This window comes from Centruroides sculpturatus, unplaced genomic scaffold (assembly GCF_000671375.1).
Source record: "Centruroides sculpturatus isolate CEXI.00-Female unplaced genomic scaffold, Cexi_2.0 scaffold1629, whole genome shotgun sequence".
NCBI classification, from domain to species: domain Eukaryota; kingdom Metazoa; phylum Arthropoda; class Arachnida; order Scorpiones; family Buthidae; genus Centruroides; species Centruroides sculpturatus.
Window position 1 is genome coordinate 89,911 of NW_019386002.1, and position 14,428 is coordinate 104,338.

The 14,428-nt window shown below is 34.7% G+C and overlaps 1 protein-coding gene and 1 non-coding gene across 2 annotated transcripts in view; one reads left to right on the forward strand and one right to left on the reverse strand.

Moving 5' to 3' along the window:
• LOC111613055 overlaps nt 1–1,270 on the reverse strand; it is a 10,713-nt gene extending 9,443 nt beyond the window's left edge. Inside the window, exon 1 of the mRNA XM_023354352.1 lies at nt 871–1,270. Coding sequence (XP_023210120.1) covers nt 871–1,182 — 312 coding nt within the window. The 5' untranslated portion in view covers nt 1,183–1,270. The remainder of the gene's footprint in view (nt 1–870) is intronic.
• A 2,164-nt stretch (nt 1,271–3,434) lies between these two features.
• Nucleotides 3,435–3,507, forward strand: Trnav-uac. Its single transcript has one exon. It is a non-coding gene; the product is annotated as a tRNA-Val (tRNA).
• Nucleotides 3,508–14,428: the final 10,921 nt, after the last annotated feature.

Below are 14,428 nucleotides of genomic sequence, written 5' to 3' on the forward strand. Positions count from 1 at the left end.
TATATTAAAAACTAAAATTTATTTGTTTGTAAGCTTAAAATAGATTTTTATTAACCATATATTATTAAAAATGCATTAATAAATAAAATACAGAACCGGAAATGGTAATTTATGGTTTAGCCTAGTGACAAGTAGATTCGGAGACAAGTAAATTCGACTTACGTCGTTCTCCTGGAACCAATTACCGACGTAAAGCGAGGTATACCTGTATATAGATTTTTCTCTGTAACAATTCCCTAGCAAGCAGTGTATATTATTATTATTATTAAAAGAAGAGGGGAGTCCTCCAGGTATCACTCAAAGGTATAACCTGGAGGTGGAAAAGTTCGTAAGGAAGAGGGAGAGTGATGAAAAGTAGGGGATGAGGATGGGGTAGAATGAAGAAGAGAGCAAGCAGTGTATATTAGTTAATAACTAATTGTATGACCAATAAGATAATAAGATTTTTCATTCTTCATTCATAGAAAAGAATCATGCATCCCACTTAATGGCATTATGCAAGAAATCATGAAATTATTATAAACTGAATTGCTGCTTATATTTAAGATTCATGGAATTATATTATTAAATATCAAACATAAAAGAAATTACTCAATATGTATGATGTTCTAAAATATTTATAATTATAAATTATGTAGACCTGTTGACAGTTAATGTAAATCAGAAAACAAAAATTGCTTAATTAAGATTACCAGAAATGACTTCAGTGTGGTTCAAGTAGCCTTAACTTAGCACTTTTCCTTTATTAATTAATCTTTTAATAATCATATAACATCAAACTTTTAATCACATATATTTATCATTTAAAAGAAACGCAATTAAATCCTGAAAGCGTCATTTCAATTTTGGTTTGTTGTTTCCATTTATTACCTGTTTAGCACCAAGAATAAATTCCGAGAGCGAGAAAGACGGATCCCATTTAGTCTTTAAACTAAATAAATCTAATCTGACACTCAACCATCGAAACGGACTTTGGAAGAAAAGCATCTTTGATTTGGCAGCCAATACGGAACAAACTTGAAGGTTTCTTTTACACATACACGTGGAATCCATTAAAGATACTTTTAATAGTTTCTTCCCTTTGCCTGTAAATTCATTGCACTGATGAAACGTTAAAGTTCGTTTCGTTACGAGATAACTTAAATCCGATTGTTTCAGTTTCAGTATACGATTAAAATTCATTTTATTTACTTAAAAACAAACACGTTTTGATACTCGAACCCGTTAAATTACACGTTTTTCAAAATAAAACAGAGACCTCTGCTGAGACAATTTGATATTCCGAATTTACAAATTAAAAATATAGAATGAATAAAATATAATTCTATTAAATATTAATAATTAATAATTTACAAAAATTAAATTTTTNGAATGTTTTCTACCATCTTCAATGGTCATCATCAGGTTCGAATCCAAGATTTCAAAAAATCTAACATCGCAGTTATGCGCATGTCCGATGCAGGGCCTTAATAAAATTATTTGTGTAATTGGTTTCCTGCTTCAATTACACGAATAATTTTATTAAGGCCCTGCATCGGACATGCGCATAACTGCGATGTTCGATTTTTTGAAATCTTGGATTGATTTAACTATCTTTTGAAATCTTGGATTGAACTATGCAGATTGATTTAATGTTTGAATCAATCTACAGGCATACCTCGACTTACGTCGTTTCGAGTTACGTCGTTCCCGATTATACGTCATTTGTCAAAAAAGTATATGGAAAAATAAAAATGAAGTTTAAGTCATTTTATTCAACTTGACGTCTGTCTGCCACAAATATTGAAGTCGTAATATCACTATAAAAACGTTTAAAGCACATAAAATCATATTAAAAAATATTTATGAGTATGTTCTGTATTTACAGTACATGCATTCGTAAATTTAGAATACTTTTTTCTGTACTATATTAAAAACTAAGATTTATTTGTTTGTAAGCTTAAAATAGATTTTTATTAACCATATATTATTAAAAATGCATTAATAAATAAAATACAGAACCGGAATGGTAATTTATGGTTTAGCCTAGTGACAAGTAGATTCGGAGACAAGTAAATTCGACTTACGTCGTTCTCCTGGAACCAATTACCGACGTAAAGCGAGGTATACCTGTATATAGATTTTTCTCTGTAACAATTCCCTAGCAAGCAGTGTATATTATTATTATTATTAAAAGAAGAGGGGAGTCCTCCAGGTATCACTCAAAGGTATAACCTGGAGGTGGAAAAGTTCGGAAGGAAGAGGGAGAGTGATGAAAAGTAGGGGATGAGGATGGGGTAGAATGAAGAAGAGAGCAAGCAGTGTATATTAGTTAATAACTAATTGTATGACCAATAAGATAATAAGATTTTTCATTCTTCATTCATAGAAAAGAATCATGCATCCCACTTAATGGCATTATGCAAGAAATCATGAAATTATTATAAACTGAATTGCTGCTTATATTTAAGATTCATGGAATTATATTATTAAATATCAAACATAAAAGAAATTACTCAATATGTATGATCATATGTTCTAAAATATTTATAATTATAAATTATGTAGACCTGTTGACAGTTAATGTAAATCAGAAAACAAAAATTGCTTAATTAAGATTACCAGAAATGACTTCAGTGTGGTTCAAGTAGCCTTAATCAAGCACTTTTCCTTTATTAATTAATCTTTTAATAATCATATAACATCAAACTTTTAATCACATATATTTATCATTTAAAAGAAACGCAATTAAATCCTGAAAGCGTCATTTCAATTTTGGTTTGTTGTTTCCATTTATTACCTGTTTAGCACCAAGAATAAATTCCGAGAGCGAGAAAGACGGATCCCATTTAATCTTTAAACTAAATAAATCTAATCTGACACTCAACCATCGAAACGGACTTTGGAAGAAAAGCATCTTTGATTTGGCAGCCAATACGGAACAAACTTGAAGGTTTCTTTTACACATACACGTGGAATCCATTAAAGATACTTTTAATAGTTTCTTCCCTTTGCCTGTAAATTCATTGCACTGATGAAACGTTAAAGTTCGTTTCGTTACGAGATAACTTAAATCCGATTGTTTCAGTTTCAGTATACGATTAAAATTCATTTTATTTACTTAAAAACAAACACGTTTTGATACTCGAACCCGTTAAATTACACGTTTTTCAAAATAAAACAGAGACCTCTGCTGAGACAATTTGATATTCCGAATTTACAAATTAAAAATATAGAATGAATAAAATATAATTCTATTAAATATTAATAATTAATAATTTACAAAAATTAAATTTTTTATTCAACATATATTTAACGATAAATAATGTACTTATTTAAGTGTTATTTTGTCATATTTTGATCTTTATCTAATTAATTGAAAATATTCAAATATAACATAGGAATGTCACACGGAATAATAATTCAAAGAAATTAATCTTGACCGTTTTTGTTGTGGTTCCGTAGTGTAGTGGTTATCACGTTCGCTTTACACGCGAAAGGTCCCCGGTTCGATCCCGGGCGGAACCACGTTTGCTTTTTGTCTTATCGGTTTCAATTGGTTTGTTTTATTAAATGTTTAAGTAAAATAGTTTTTATTTGTGATTTGAGTTTAATAAATTTAATTTAATTCTAATTATCTAATGAATTATTACTATATTGAAGAAGTTATTATAATAAAAACTTATATAAATAACTTATATAACAATATATATAAATAGTAATACAATATGATAGGAATCAAAGTAAAAATATATATATCGGATTTAATGTCAATAAATATTTTCATATCGATATTATCCAATGTTAATTGACATTCGAGATTGATCTTTAAAACTTTTATTTGTGGATTTAAAATAATTTAGAAATAAGATAGCATCTTTATATTACTTTTTCGCTTATTTATTTCTTGTATTATAATTTACAATAATTTTTTAGTATTTTTATTAATACATTTTCAAAATAAAAATATTATTATTGGAAAAGGAAAAAAGCAATCAATCATGGATCTATCCATAACTTGTTACATCTGAAAAATCCTTGTCGGATGCCAATAAATATTTGTTTAAGCTTTATGTCTTTATGTCCTAACATCATACAAGCGAATTTTCTTTCCAATCTTTGCTATCTTCGATCAGAAAACATTTGCCACCAAAAATTTTCTTTGATTTAGGGAAAAAGTAAATGGCAATCTGATTTTCTGAAATTTTGGAGTATATTAATTTTAATTGAATACTATTGTGATAATATAAGAGATACGATCTGTGAATCTATAACTAAGGAATGACTAATAAAATATTTACTATATTCAATGATATATCAATTTTTTACATTTTCGGATTTAGGGCACCCTGAAACGTCGAGAAATGCAAAAAATTGGATTTTTTTCTCGTAAGTATGGATATTCGTGTGTTTGAGAAAATCTATTTTGTTCACCCAGTTTGAAGCTTAATAACTCTTGTGCCTTGTGTTGAAATTTTGCAGGGAGGTTTGTATATTAAGGTGATTGATGCTATTAATTAAATATTGGTGCTTAAAGGTCAAGGGAAGAGGGAAGTGAAGGGACTAGCATCATGTGTTGTATCGCAAGTGGGAACGGACTTAATGATTTTATTCGTTATTAGTATTTACAAGTTATCATGATCTCATTTTTTTTAATTAAAATTAAGGTTTTTGGCGTCTTCTAATAATCAATAATATAAAAACTTTTTAACTACAATCTCATAACATAGTGTAGCAAACAATTTTTATACTTCATATACANTTAAAATTAAGGTTTTTGGCGTCTTCTAATAATCAATAATATAAAAACTTTTTAACTACAATCTCATAACATAGTGTAGCAAACAATTTTTATACTTCATATACATATCCTCTTGGTCTCATTATGCTATTACTATAAACTTTATACTCTTACTAACAAAATCAATGGCTCTATAACTTAATACATTAAATACATAGGTCTTGTAAACTTGTGAGTGTAACTGGCTTTTGAGGAGGTGAGAATCGCTGAAGTTGAGAGAATGAGATAAAAACAATGATCTTAGTAACTAAAATGTGCGTTTATTGATCCGAATATTTACAATAATAACACTGCAAAACACACACACAAAAAAAATTGCTCAGGCTTAAGTTAACCCCAATTGATCCCTACTCAAGCTAATTACAATCACACTGCCGATGCCGCTGACTACAACATTGGCCTCATAAGCTCAAATTTGCCATCTAACTATAGAGTGGTACCCATACCTATAACGTTATACAGACGGTCCCAATTTATTCTTCAAGCGCTTCTAATTTGGGTGGGGGTGTTTATCAGCCTTATAACAACAATGTGGATAGAAACTACCAGCGTGCTACTTACCCCAGCTAGGATTTGAGCTACGTACACACCAAGAAACAGAAGTCTTACTACACTTATCCTCCTACGGATTATCGTTACGCCGGAAGAAGACAGAACAAATCTGTTACGCGTGTTTCTAAGAACGTGGAGCATTGAATATGACTTTTGTGTTTTTATAACATTTTTAATTGTTTTATAAATGTTTATCGCTTGTATAATATAAGGTTTACTGGGCCAAATATTAAAAAAAATTCTTTTCTAAGCTGTTTGTGTTTCTTTGGACTTCTGATATCTGATGTGCCCATATCTTCTTACCTTAAATTCGCTGATTTTGCAAAGAAACTTATTGCGTTTTTGGTAAGGTTAAAAATATTTTATGCCATTAAAGTAGATATATTTAAATCCAATCGGAATGCCTATAATTGAACGTAATCGGGCGTCATCTTTATGCCCATAAAGAGGAAGGCCCACTTACTCTGTGAGCGCTAAGGCGATTGGATAGCCGAGGCGACAAAGGCATTAGCTGACATATTTCTCTTTTTGAACACTAAAAGGCCTTTTCTGGATTTCCAACTTTAAGTTCAGACAGATTTACGAATAGACGACCAAGCGACGAGAAATGGGGCTTTATATATTCAGGCTTCCAGAGTTTTATCATCGCCACCATTCGTCCTGCATTACGAGGGCCCGGATATAAACTTAAAATATGTTTGTGGTTAATTTGACCCATATAAATCAGATCTTGCTTCATTACCCTCGCCCCATGTGTTCTCGTCCGCCAATTTAGGTACAGTTGTTTATCCAGATCCAAATTGGTACGGCCTCATGTGTTCGAAACCATGAGATACTTCAAATAAATGAGACTTTTTCGATATCAACAGAATAAAATTTGGATAATAGATAAAATATTATGCAAACAGGCATTAGTGTTTACGATTATGACAAATTTGTATACATGAATCCTGTAAAAATATTAATATACATAAAGTTCCGTAAACGATTTCATTATTGCGTTTTCAATAATGCAAACAATGCTAGTATTGTCTAACAATATTTACAGAAGTAAATAGTTCTGCAATCGTTTTCGAAGAGAAAAGATGAGTATTTGCGTTAAATTAATGGTTATTTCACCATTATTTATTTTAATTTATGCTCCTGTGGGGCAAAACTGTAGGATACGTCTAAAAAAGAAATTCGTGAGTGATCCAAGCTCGTGGCTCCTCGGTTCTCCAACCGAGGAGGACATTGCTTACAACGAAAACTTGAAGAATGTGTTTTCAACACAATTTAAAAACAAAAATGGTGTCCGTGTTCCACGAAGCAAGTCGAAAGCTCGAAAATTGGACTGGCTCGTGGTACCATCGATTCAAAAAAATAAAGAATTGCCAATGGACAAGAATCGAGATCATGACGACTTTGAACAAAAGCGACGTGTAACTGAACAACATATAATAAAAAATTCAAGAAGTGAAGTGTCGAAGCTTCCTTCTTTTATAGAAAATTACAAGAAATACAAAAAGTTTTATTTTATGCGGAAATACGCAAATAAAGAGATCGAGCAGAAAGGAGGAACGGAACAAACGAGAAAATTGGATTACAATGTCGAATTTTCGGAGAAGAACGACGATAAAAATCGTTTTAATACAATGTTAATTGGTCCAACAAAGCAGGAAGGTGACAAAAATAAAATTCCAGACAGTTTTAGAACTGCTTTGAAAGTGAACAGAAAGCTCACAGAACAAGAAATGAAGATCGTAATAAAAAAATTCGGCCATGCCATATCCAACGTATTGGTGGCTTATCTTATAATATCGTTGATATTTCTACTTACTACTGCGCTCGTGTACTTCTTCTTTAAGATATTTCACGGAAAACAGTCTAAACCAAAGAAATGCGAAGTACCCCAACATCCAAAGTCCATCTTCTCCGTCGATATTGATTCGCTTCCACATGATGAGCACGAAAAACAGCTATCAGAATCGTCTTTTTACATCAGTTCGGAAGAGGCAGGCAAAGAAACTGTTTTGCTAATGGAAGAAACATTGGAGGACGAAGATATTGAAGAAACAACTCCGTTATTATTTCCGACATCAACGTCACCGAAAACCGAAAAGGACAGGTATCATTTTTCTTCGTCGAATGGGACCGAAACTGTAGAGACGATGGTCAAAGTTAAAAGTCCTGAAGACGGCGGCTCATCCGAGAAAGAAGAAGAAACCAGATTCTACAAATATCAAAACAAAAATCGTTTATACGAAAATGATACTTGCGACTTTCGAAAATCTTCCGGTGTGTCATCCGAAGAGGAAAGCGTCTCTCGTGTTTTCACAAAGACGAGTAAGGATGCTGGTACATTGCAAGACATAAAAACACAGGGAAATGATAATTCCAGTAAAAATTGTGGGTCAGAAAAGAGCTCAATTAACAAGATTTCCTTAAGCAATCAAACGCACGATCTTTACACTGTCCATACCATCGAACATAACAACTTACCACCAGCTCTTCAAATGAATAAAGGAAGCTTCAGGAACTCGAACCGAGTTACTCATTCTGGAGATGCACACGACAGATCGTCTATGGAACGTGGTATAAATTCAAAAGATTATTTTAAAGGAAATCGCATTGTTTTAAGAGCATCGACTCGCGAGGAACTCGAAAAATATAGAGTGGATCTCTGCACAATTTTGGAAAAAGCGAGCGAAAAATGGGTGAACGAAGAAGACGATTTCGTGAAGCAGCAAACGGATTCACGAAATGGAAACAAAGATTTGCTGTCGAAGAATAATCGACCGAATCGTCAATTAAGAACAGAAAATACAGAAATTGCACCAGATGCAGTCGAGAATTTAAATACTGAAAGAAATTTTGTTCGTAAAACAGGAAAAATTTACGTAATTAGACCTGTACGAAAATCCAGAGAGAAGGCGACTAACCGATAACGAAATTGACTTTTAAATAATTATTAATTCAAGTATATTAACTTTGTGTTAATTTTTAAATACATTATTAATTACTAATTTATTATTTTGAATGAGTTATATTGAAAATAAATATTTCCAAAATTTGTGTTGTCTTTTAAAAAATATATAGAATCACCTCTTTGTAAACAATACGAGTATTTTCTAAGCTTTTTAGATGCTAAGTGGCTCTTTTCCGTGGTCAGTATGAGTATGGTCTATCCCGTGATACAGGTGGAAAGTGGTAAGAGAGGAGGCCCAATGTATCCAGACCAATTGATCCATGAAAATTTCTATATCGACTCGAATTCGAAATGGTTCCTCTAAATTGGAAGGCTAGCATCTTCTTCCACCATTTATTATTGGTATTAGTCTATTACTATGAAAGATTTGGTCTAATCCCAATTTAATCCCTGTAGTTTAACCATGGGTAGCATAGTCAGAATCTGAACATTGGCATTACAGCCTCAATCGTACAAGAAAGCCCGATTCATACGCCATAACTTGTATGGCATAGCTTCCATTTTCAATGTTGCTGGTCGATCCCATTGCGGGTCTGGCCCGTCTGTAATGGACGTATTGTACTTGGACCAATGAGATAGAATTACAGAGTGCTAAACCGGTTACTATAGCTGAGGCGAATTGAAGTGCGGCAGCCATGACAGTTGAAGTGGACTCCATCAGTTGACTAAATTTAAGTTAATGATAACTGAAGATATTTTGCAATTTATATAAAATCAATGAAGTTGTTTTTTTACATATACAATGTATCGAAATATATTGTGGAAAATTGATCTTAATTCTATTATATCTAAATATATAAAATTACTTGTCCTGACTGACTGACTGAGTCACTGATTCATCATCGCCCAGAGCAAACCGCTGAACCTAAAGAGGTGAAATTTGGTACACAGTTAGGGTACGTCATGGAAACGCACACTAAGAAGGGATTTTTCGAAATTCTTCAGCGGAAGGAGAGGGAGAGCATTAAGGCTTAACCGGAAGAACGGCTTCTACTGTACTATTTTAGATGCGATTTTTTGTTTTCAAGAACGTTTAGTCTTCATTGAGTACTTAGGTGTATTAAATTAATAACATTTCAGACATTGTTATAAATATTTTTATATATTTCGATTTTTTAACCAAATGTTCGAACCGTTTTAAATTCGAATTTCTTTTTGCATATTGGTTCGATTATAGAACGATTGTAAACGTTCCAGAAAATTGATCAAATTGAAAATAGTTCGTTTGATTCTCGGCAATTCTCATCATTCTCGGCAGTAGATATTATATAACAATTACTACGGTTGCTGAAATATGAATATAAATGGTGTTTGCTTGCAAAACCTCCGCGGGCGAAGTCGCGGGTAACAGCTAGTTATTTCATAAAATTACAATTTTTTAGCAAAGTTTTCTGGATTTTTAGAAAAATTTTACAAATGAAAAATTACAATAATTTTATCAAATAATAAAAATTAATTTTAATACACACATATCGACATTACATTACATATTAAGCATAAAGTTTTACAGTGAAATGCAAAATATATTATACATAGTGTATATCATATTTAAAAAATAATAATATATCACTGTCCTTAAATATAATCATTTTTGTAAACATTTGTCTTAATTGTGCACCTATAAAAATATTAATATTTTCCATTTGACACATATAGTTAATACGAATTATAGAAAAATCACTCCAAACATATTAATTTGCTATTTGTTCTATATTTTTTAAATCAATTATTGGACCAATTATTGAAATCTTCCTTCTTCTATTTTGAAGTGGACAGTTTTTACAATCATTCAGTTTTCTGAAATAATCAATTCCTTTATTAATAATTTTTAAGCATTGGTTTTTGTTTCTGTTTGTGACTGGACTCTTTGTCCATCTCCCCATTGGGTGACAAGAATTAAGCGGGTCAAATATATCATTTACTTTCAATGTGAATTCAGCAGTTGCATCAATATTATTAAAGGCTTCTATGCAATTTTTTTTACAAAATATAAAAGCATTACTTACAGATCTACTTAATGTCTGTGCTGCTATATTTACCTTCATGTTTTGTCTCCACTATTCAATATGATATGATTTTGGTTTATTTGAGACATGAAGACCTTCTTTATTCTGTAAGTTATATAACTGAATAAAATATTGCCATTTAATAATTCTGTCACCATTCTCACCCATCTTTAGAACTTTAAGATCAGCCAAAAGATTCCTCATCAATTTCAACATATGAGCTGCATCAAGAAATGCATAAACTTTAATTTCTTATGTTGAATGGTGATAAAACCAGTTTTTCAAATTTTCTACATCAAAGTTAATTCCCAATACTTTATTCATTGAAATATTTGATGCAGATCCATCACATGTTATTGCAATTACATGAGCACAAACTGAATATAATTTCTCTAAATATTGTTTTACCATATTACGTAGCTTTAACTGTGCTTTGTATTCCATTAATCAAACAGTACCCAACAGGAATTTTCCAGTCTTTGTTGACTGCAGTAATTAAAAATACAAGTGCTTGTGTTGCCATGGGAGTATGTATCGTCACCATCAAGATTTCTATGACCAAGATCAATATATCTTATTACAGTACTTCTTTTCAATCCCAATCAACTTGGATTTTAATTGCCATTTCATCAAATAATTAACTACTCTAAAATTCATAATTTGGCACAATTCAAGCTCCGAATGAGGGGTTGGCGACCCCCAAATTGTAGAACTCCCTGTGAGAACAAAAAGTTAGAGGAACCATACCTCTACGCGCGACCCTTTACGAGATTGAGCCCTGTAAAGAATCGCTACGTCATTTCCGGTCACATGACACAGCGCCCAAAAGGAACCTCCAGAACATCGCCGGCGCGGTCTCGGGAAGTCAGGGAATGCCTACTGTTCAAAAAAAAGCGCGCGCACCTCTCTGATCTGTCCTCTCTGCCACTGCTGTCTCCCTTTCCACACGACCCGCGGGCCACATCTCCTGCCTGAAGTCGTCGCCATCTGTTGCCTGTAAATACAACTAACTATTATTAATTATATTATTAATCGTCTTATCTGAACCGGGATGCGAATTCCGGACCAGTCGACCTCTGTCTGCACAGGCCCACCATGTCACTATGCTAGAAACACTTCGGAACTCATATTTCAGGCGTGCAAAGCTGAGGAAGTCACTGTGCATGACGACCTAGTCACATGGCCCTACCTCAGCAATACAGATACTGCGCGTCCGTAGGCCCAATGAGGTGCCGGGGTCACCTGACTCGCGGCATCCCCTGAGGTTATATAAGCCGTGCTCGCCTTCGTAGTCTCGCACCCAGTATTTATTCGTGCTGTATACCATGCAGTTAACTTGCGATATTTCAGCGTCTTGTGGATCCCGCTACAATTTTTGAAAATTTAACATCTTCACTACCTTCCCACAAAAGAGGCCTCCCAGAAATTTTGCCATCTTGTAGGACTCGTGATACATCAAGACCTAACCGGTTTCATCCCACCATGCCCTAAGTGTACAGGTAAGCCTTTCCTTGATTCCTGCCCTTCCTTTGTGTTGTGGTAAGCCTTTCCTTGATTCCTGTACACGGGTATATGTAACGGTATTTGAACACGCGAGTTGATAGAAGTAGTAGTGGTAAACATTAACAGCCAATATTCCCGGAGTGGCGTTTTGCTATTTTTCCAAACTATTTCAATGTTTGTCGTAATTTTCAGGCACCATGCGAAAGGAACCAGCTCCATCTGACAGGTTTGGATTCATCTACCGCTGTGAAAAGTACAACAAAAGAAGAAAATGAGAAGACGGACTGGCGGCACCGACTGGCGGGCCATGTCCACTGGTACCCTTGATCGTACCGCTTAAGATGACGTATGTGTATATGAGATGTGTTTTGTTTGTATTTTACAGGCGCTGATGCTAATTTATGCATAGGTCAAGCAGGAGCCGGTCACCGTCACCGCGGAGGAATGCGGCGTGGCCCCCGCTCAAGCGATAACTTCTGCCGGAAAGTTGCGGAGGTTTTCGTGAAGGGTTGCACGTCAAGGTGACCATCGACCCACGTTTCTGACTTTGCCGAAATGTCTACATCTATATTCATATGTTTTCTTTTCAGATCGACGAAACCTTCACCCAGAGACGAAAATAGAACCGCGGCCGCGTAACTATAGGCACCCAAATAACTATATTCGGTGCCTATTGTCAGGAAACGCGGGAGGTGTTATACTAGCATGTAAGTAATAGCCAAACATTATTTCCTTTTATTTTTTAGTTTCAGTGGAAGTTTTGTGTGAAGTTGCGACAGCTGTTGGAAAACTTTCCGTCGAAATCCAAGAAAAATACTAAGCGCATTTTAAAAGTTTTGTGTTAATTTTCTCGTATTCTTTCAGGTGGACAACAAGAGCCAACATGTTTTCTGGAGCCACATGCACAGATACATCGCCCCTGGTTTCATCATCGTTTCCGACAGAGCAGCCCAATATTGCGGTTGTATGACGATGGGCTTCTCCGAACACAAAACCATTAATTACTGGCAACAGGACCTTAGGAAGTAAGGAGGATAAAACTGTGCGGTGTTAAGTGAAAGAAATTATGGACGTTATTGAAAAGTGACATTTTTCTTTTTTCTCCATACAGATTCGTCAATAGCGATGATCCCCACACTCAGAACATCGAGTGTAGAAATTGCTGGCTGAAGAAGTCCATCAAGTCGCTCCGCACGGATAGGAGCCTGCAGAGTTACGCTTGCATGCACTGTACATGTACAGGACGCAGTTCCTGTTCCAGTTGCCAACAACGTCGGCAAAATTCCGGTAGTTTATCGGGGACATCGTGGCCATGTACCCGAGCCCCGGTAACCATGGTCTCCAACTCCAGACGATCGGTGTGCCCGTGGATCAACATCTGCCGCCTGACGATCACTATTTCGACGTCCCCATGCACGATGACGACGAAGACGAACGGCAGGGGGATGGCGACTGCCCAGTGAGTAGCGCAGCTTGCGTATAGTGCGCGTGACCAAAGGATACTTCTTTGAGGATGTGAAACCTGGATTATGTGATTTTTCAGACATCGGGCGCCAACACCACCTTCGTAATCGACCACCAGGAGAGCCGAGGCGGGGACCAGCAACCTCACCCTGTCCTCACCTACACAACATCAGGAATAGACTGGGCGTCGCCAGATAGCGAGAGGACGTCACGGGAGACGCTATTGAAGGTGAGTGTACAATCTGTTTTCTTGGCTTTTTACCTCTCTTACCACTCTTCGCCTATATCGTGGGATAGGCCAGAGGTGGCCAACAGTTTTTGCCCCCGGGCTTAATTGGAAAGAAAACTTTATCCACGGACCAAACCAGAGGCTGCCATAGGAAGATTTTGAGGTGGTGCGAGATCTCATTGTGGTGTCACCCGTAGAGACTGAATTGTACACAGAGATTTCACATTATCATGCTTTATCAACATTCTACACTGTATTTACGAGATTTTGTAATGGCGTGTTAACTCTAAACGTGCAATGAGTTGTTGACCTTTTTTTTCAGGCGTCAGAATTTTTTTTATCGAGCTATTCGGACTTAAGTAGCTAACATTGAAAGATTAATCGCGGGCCACATAAATTTATTAGACGGCTCGAATCTGGCCCGCGGGCCGTATGTTGGCCATACCTGGGATAGGCCATACTCATAATGAGCACGGAAAAGAGCCACTTAGCATCTAAAAAGCTTAGAAAATACTCGTACTGTTTACAAAGAGGTGATTCTATATACAGGTATACCTCGCCTTACGTCGGTAATTGGTTCCAGGAAAACGACGTAAGTCGAATTTACCTGTCTCCAAATCTACTTATCACTAGGAAAGCATTTTAAATAATATATGGTTAATAAAAATCTATTTTAAGCTTACAAACAAATAAATTTTAGTTTTTAATATAGTACAAAAAAAGTAATCTAAATTTACGAATGCGTGTACTGTAAATACAGTACATACTTGTATATATTTTAATATGATTTTATGTGCTTTAAACGTTTATCTAGTGATATTACGACTTCAATATTTGTGGCGGACAGACGTAAAGTCGAATAAAATGACTTAAACTTGATTTTTATTTTTCCATATACTTTTTTAACAAGCGACGTATAATCGGGA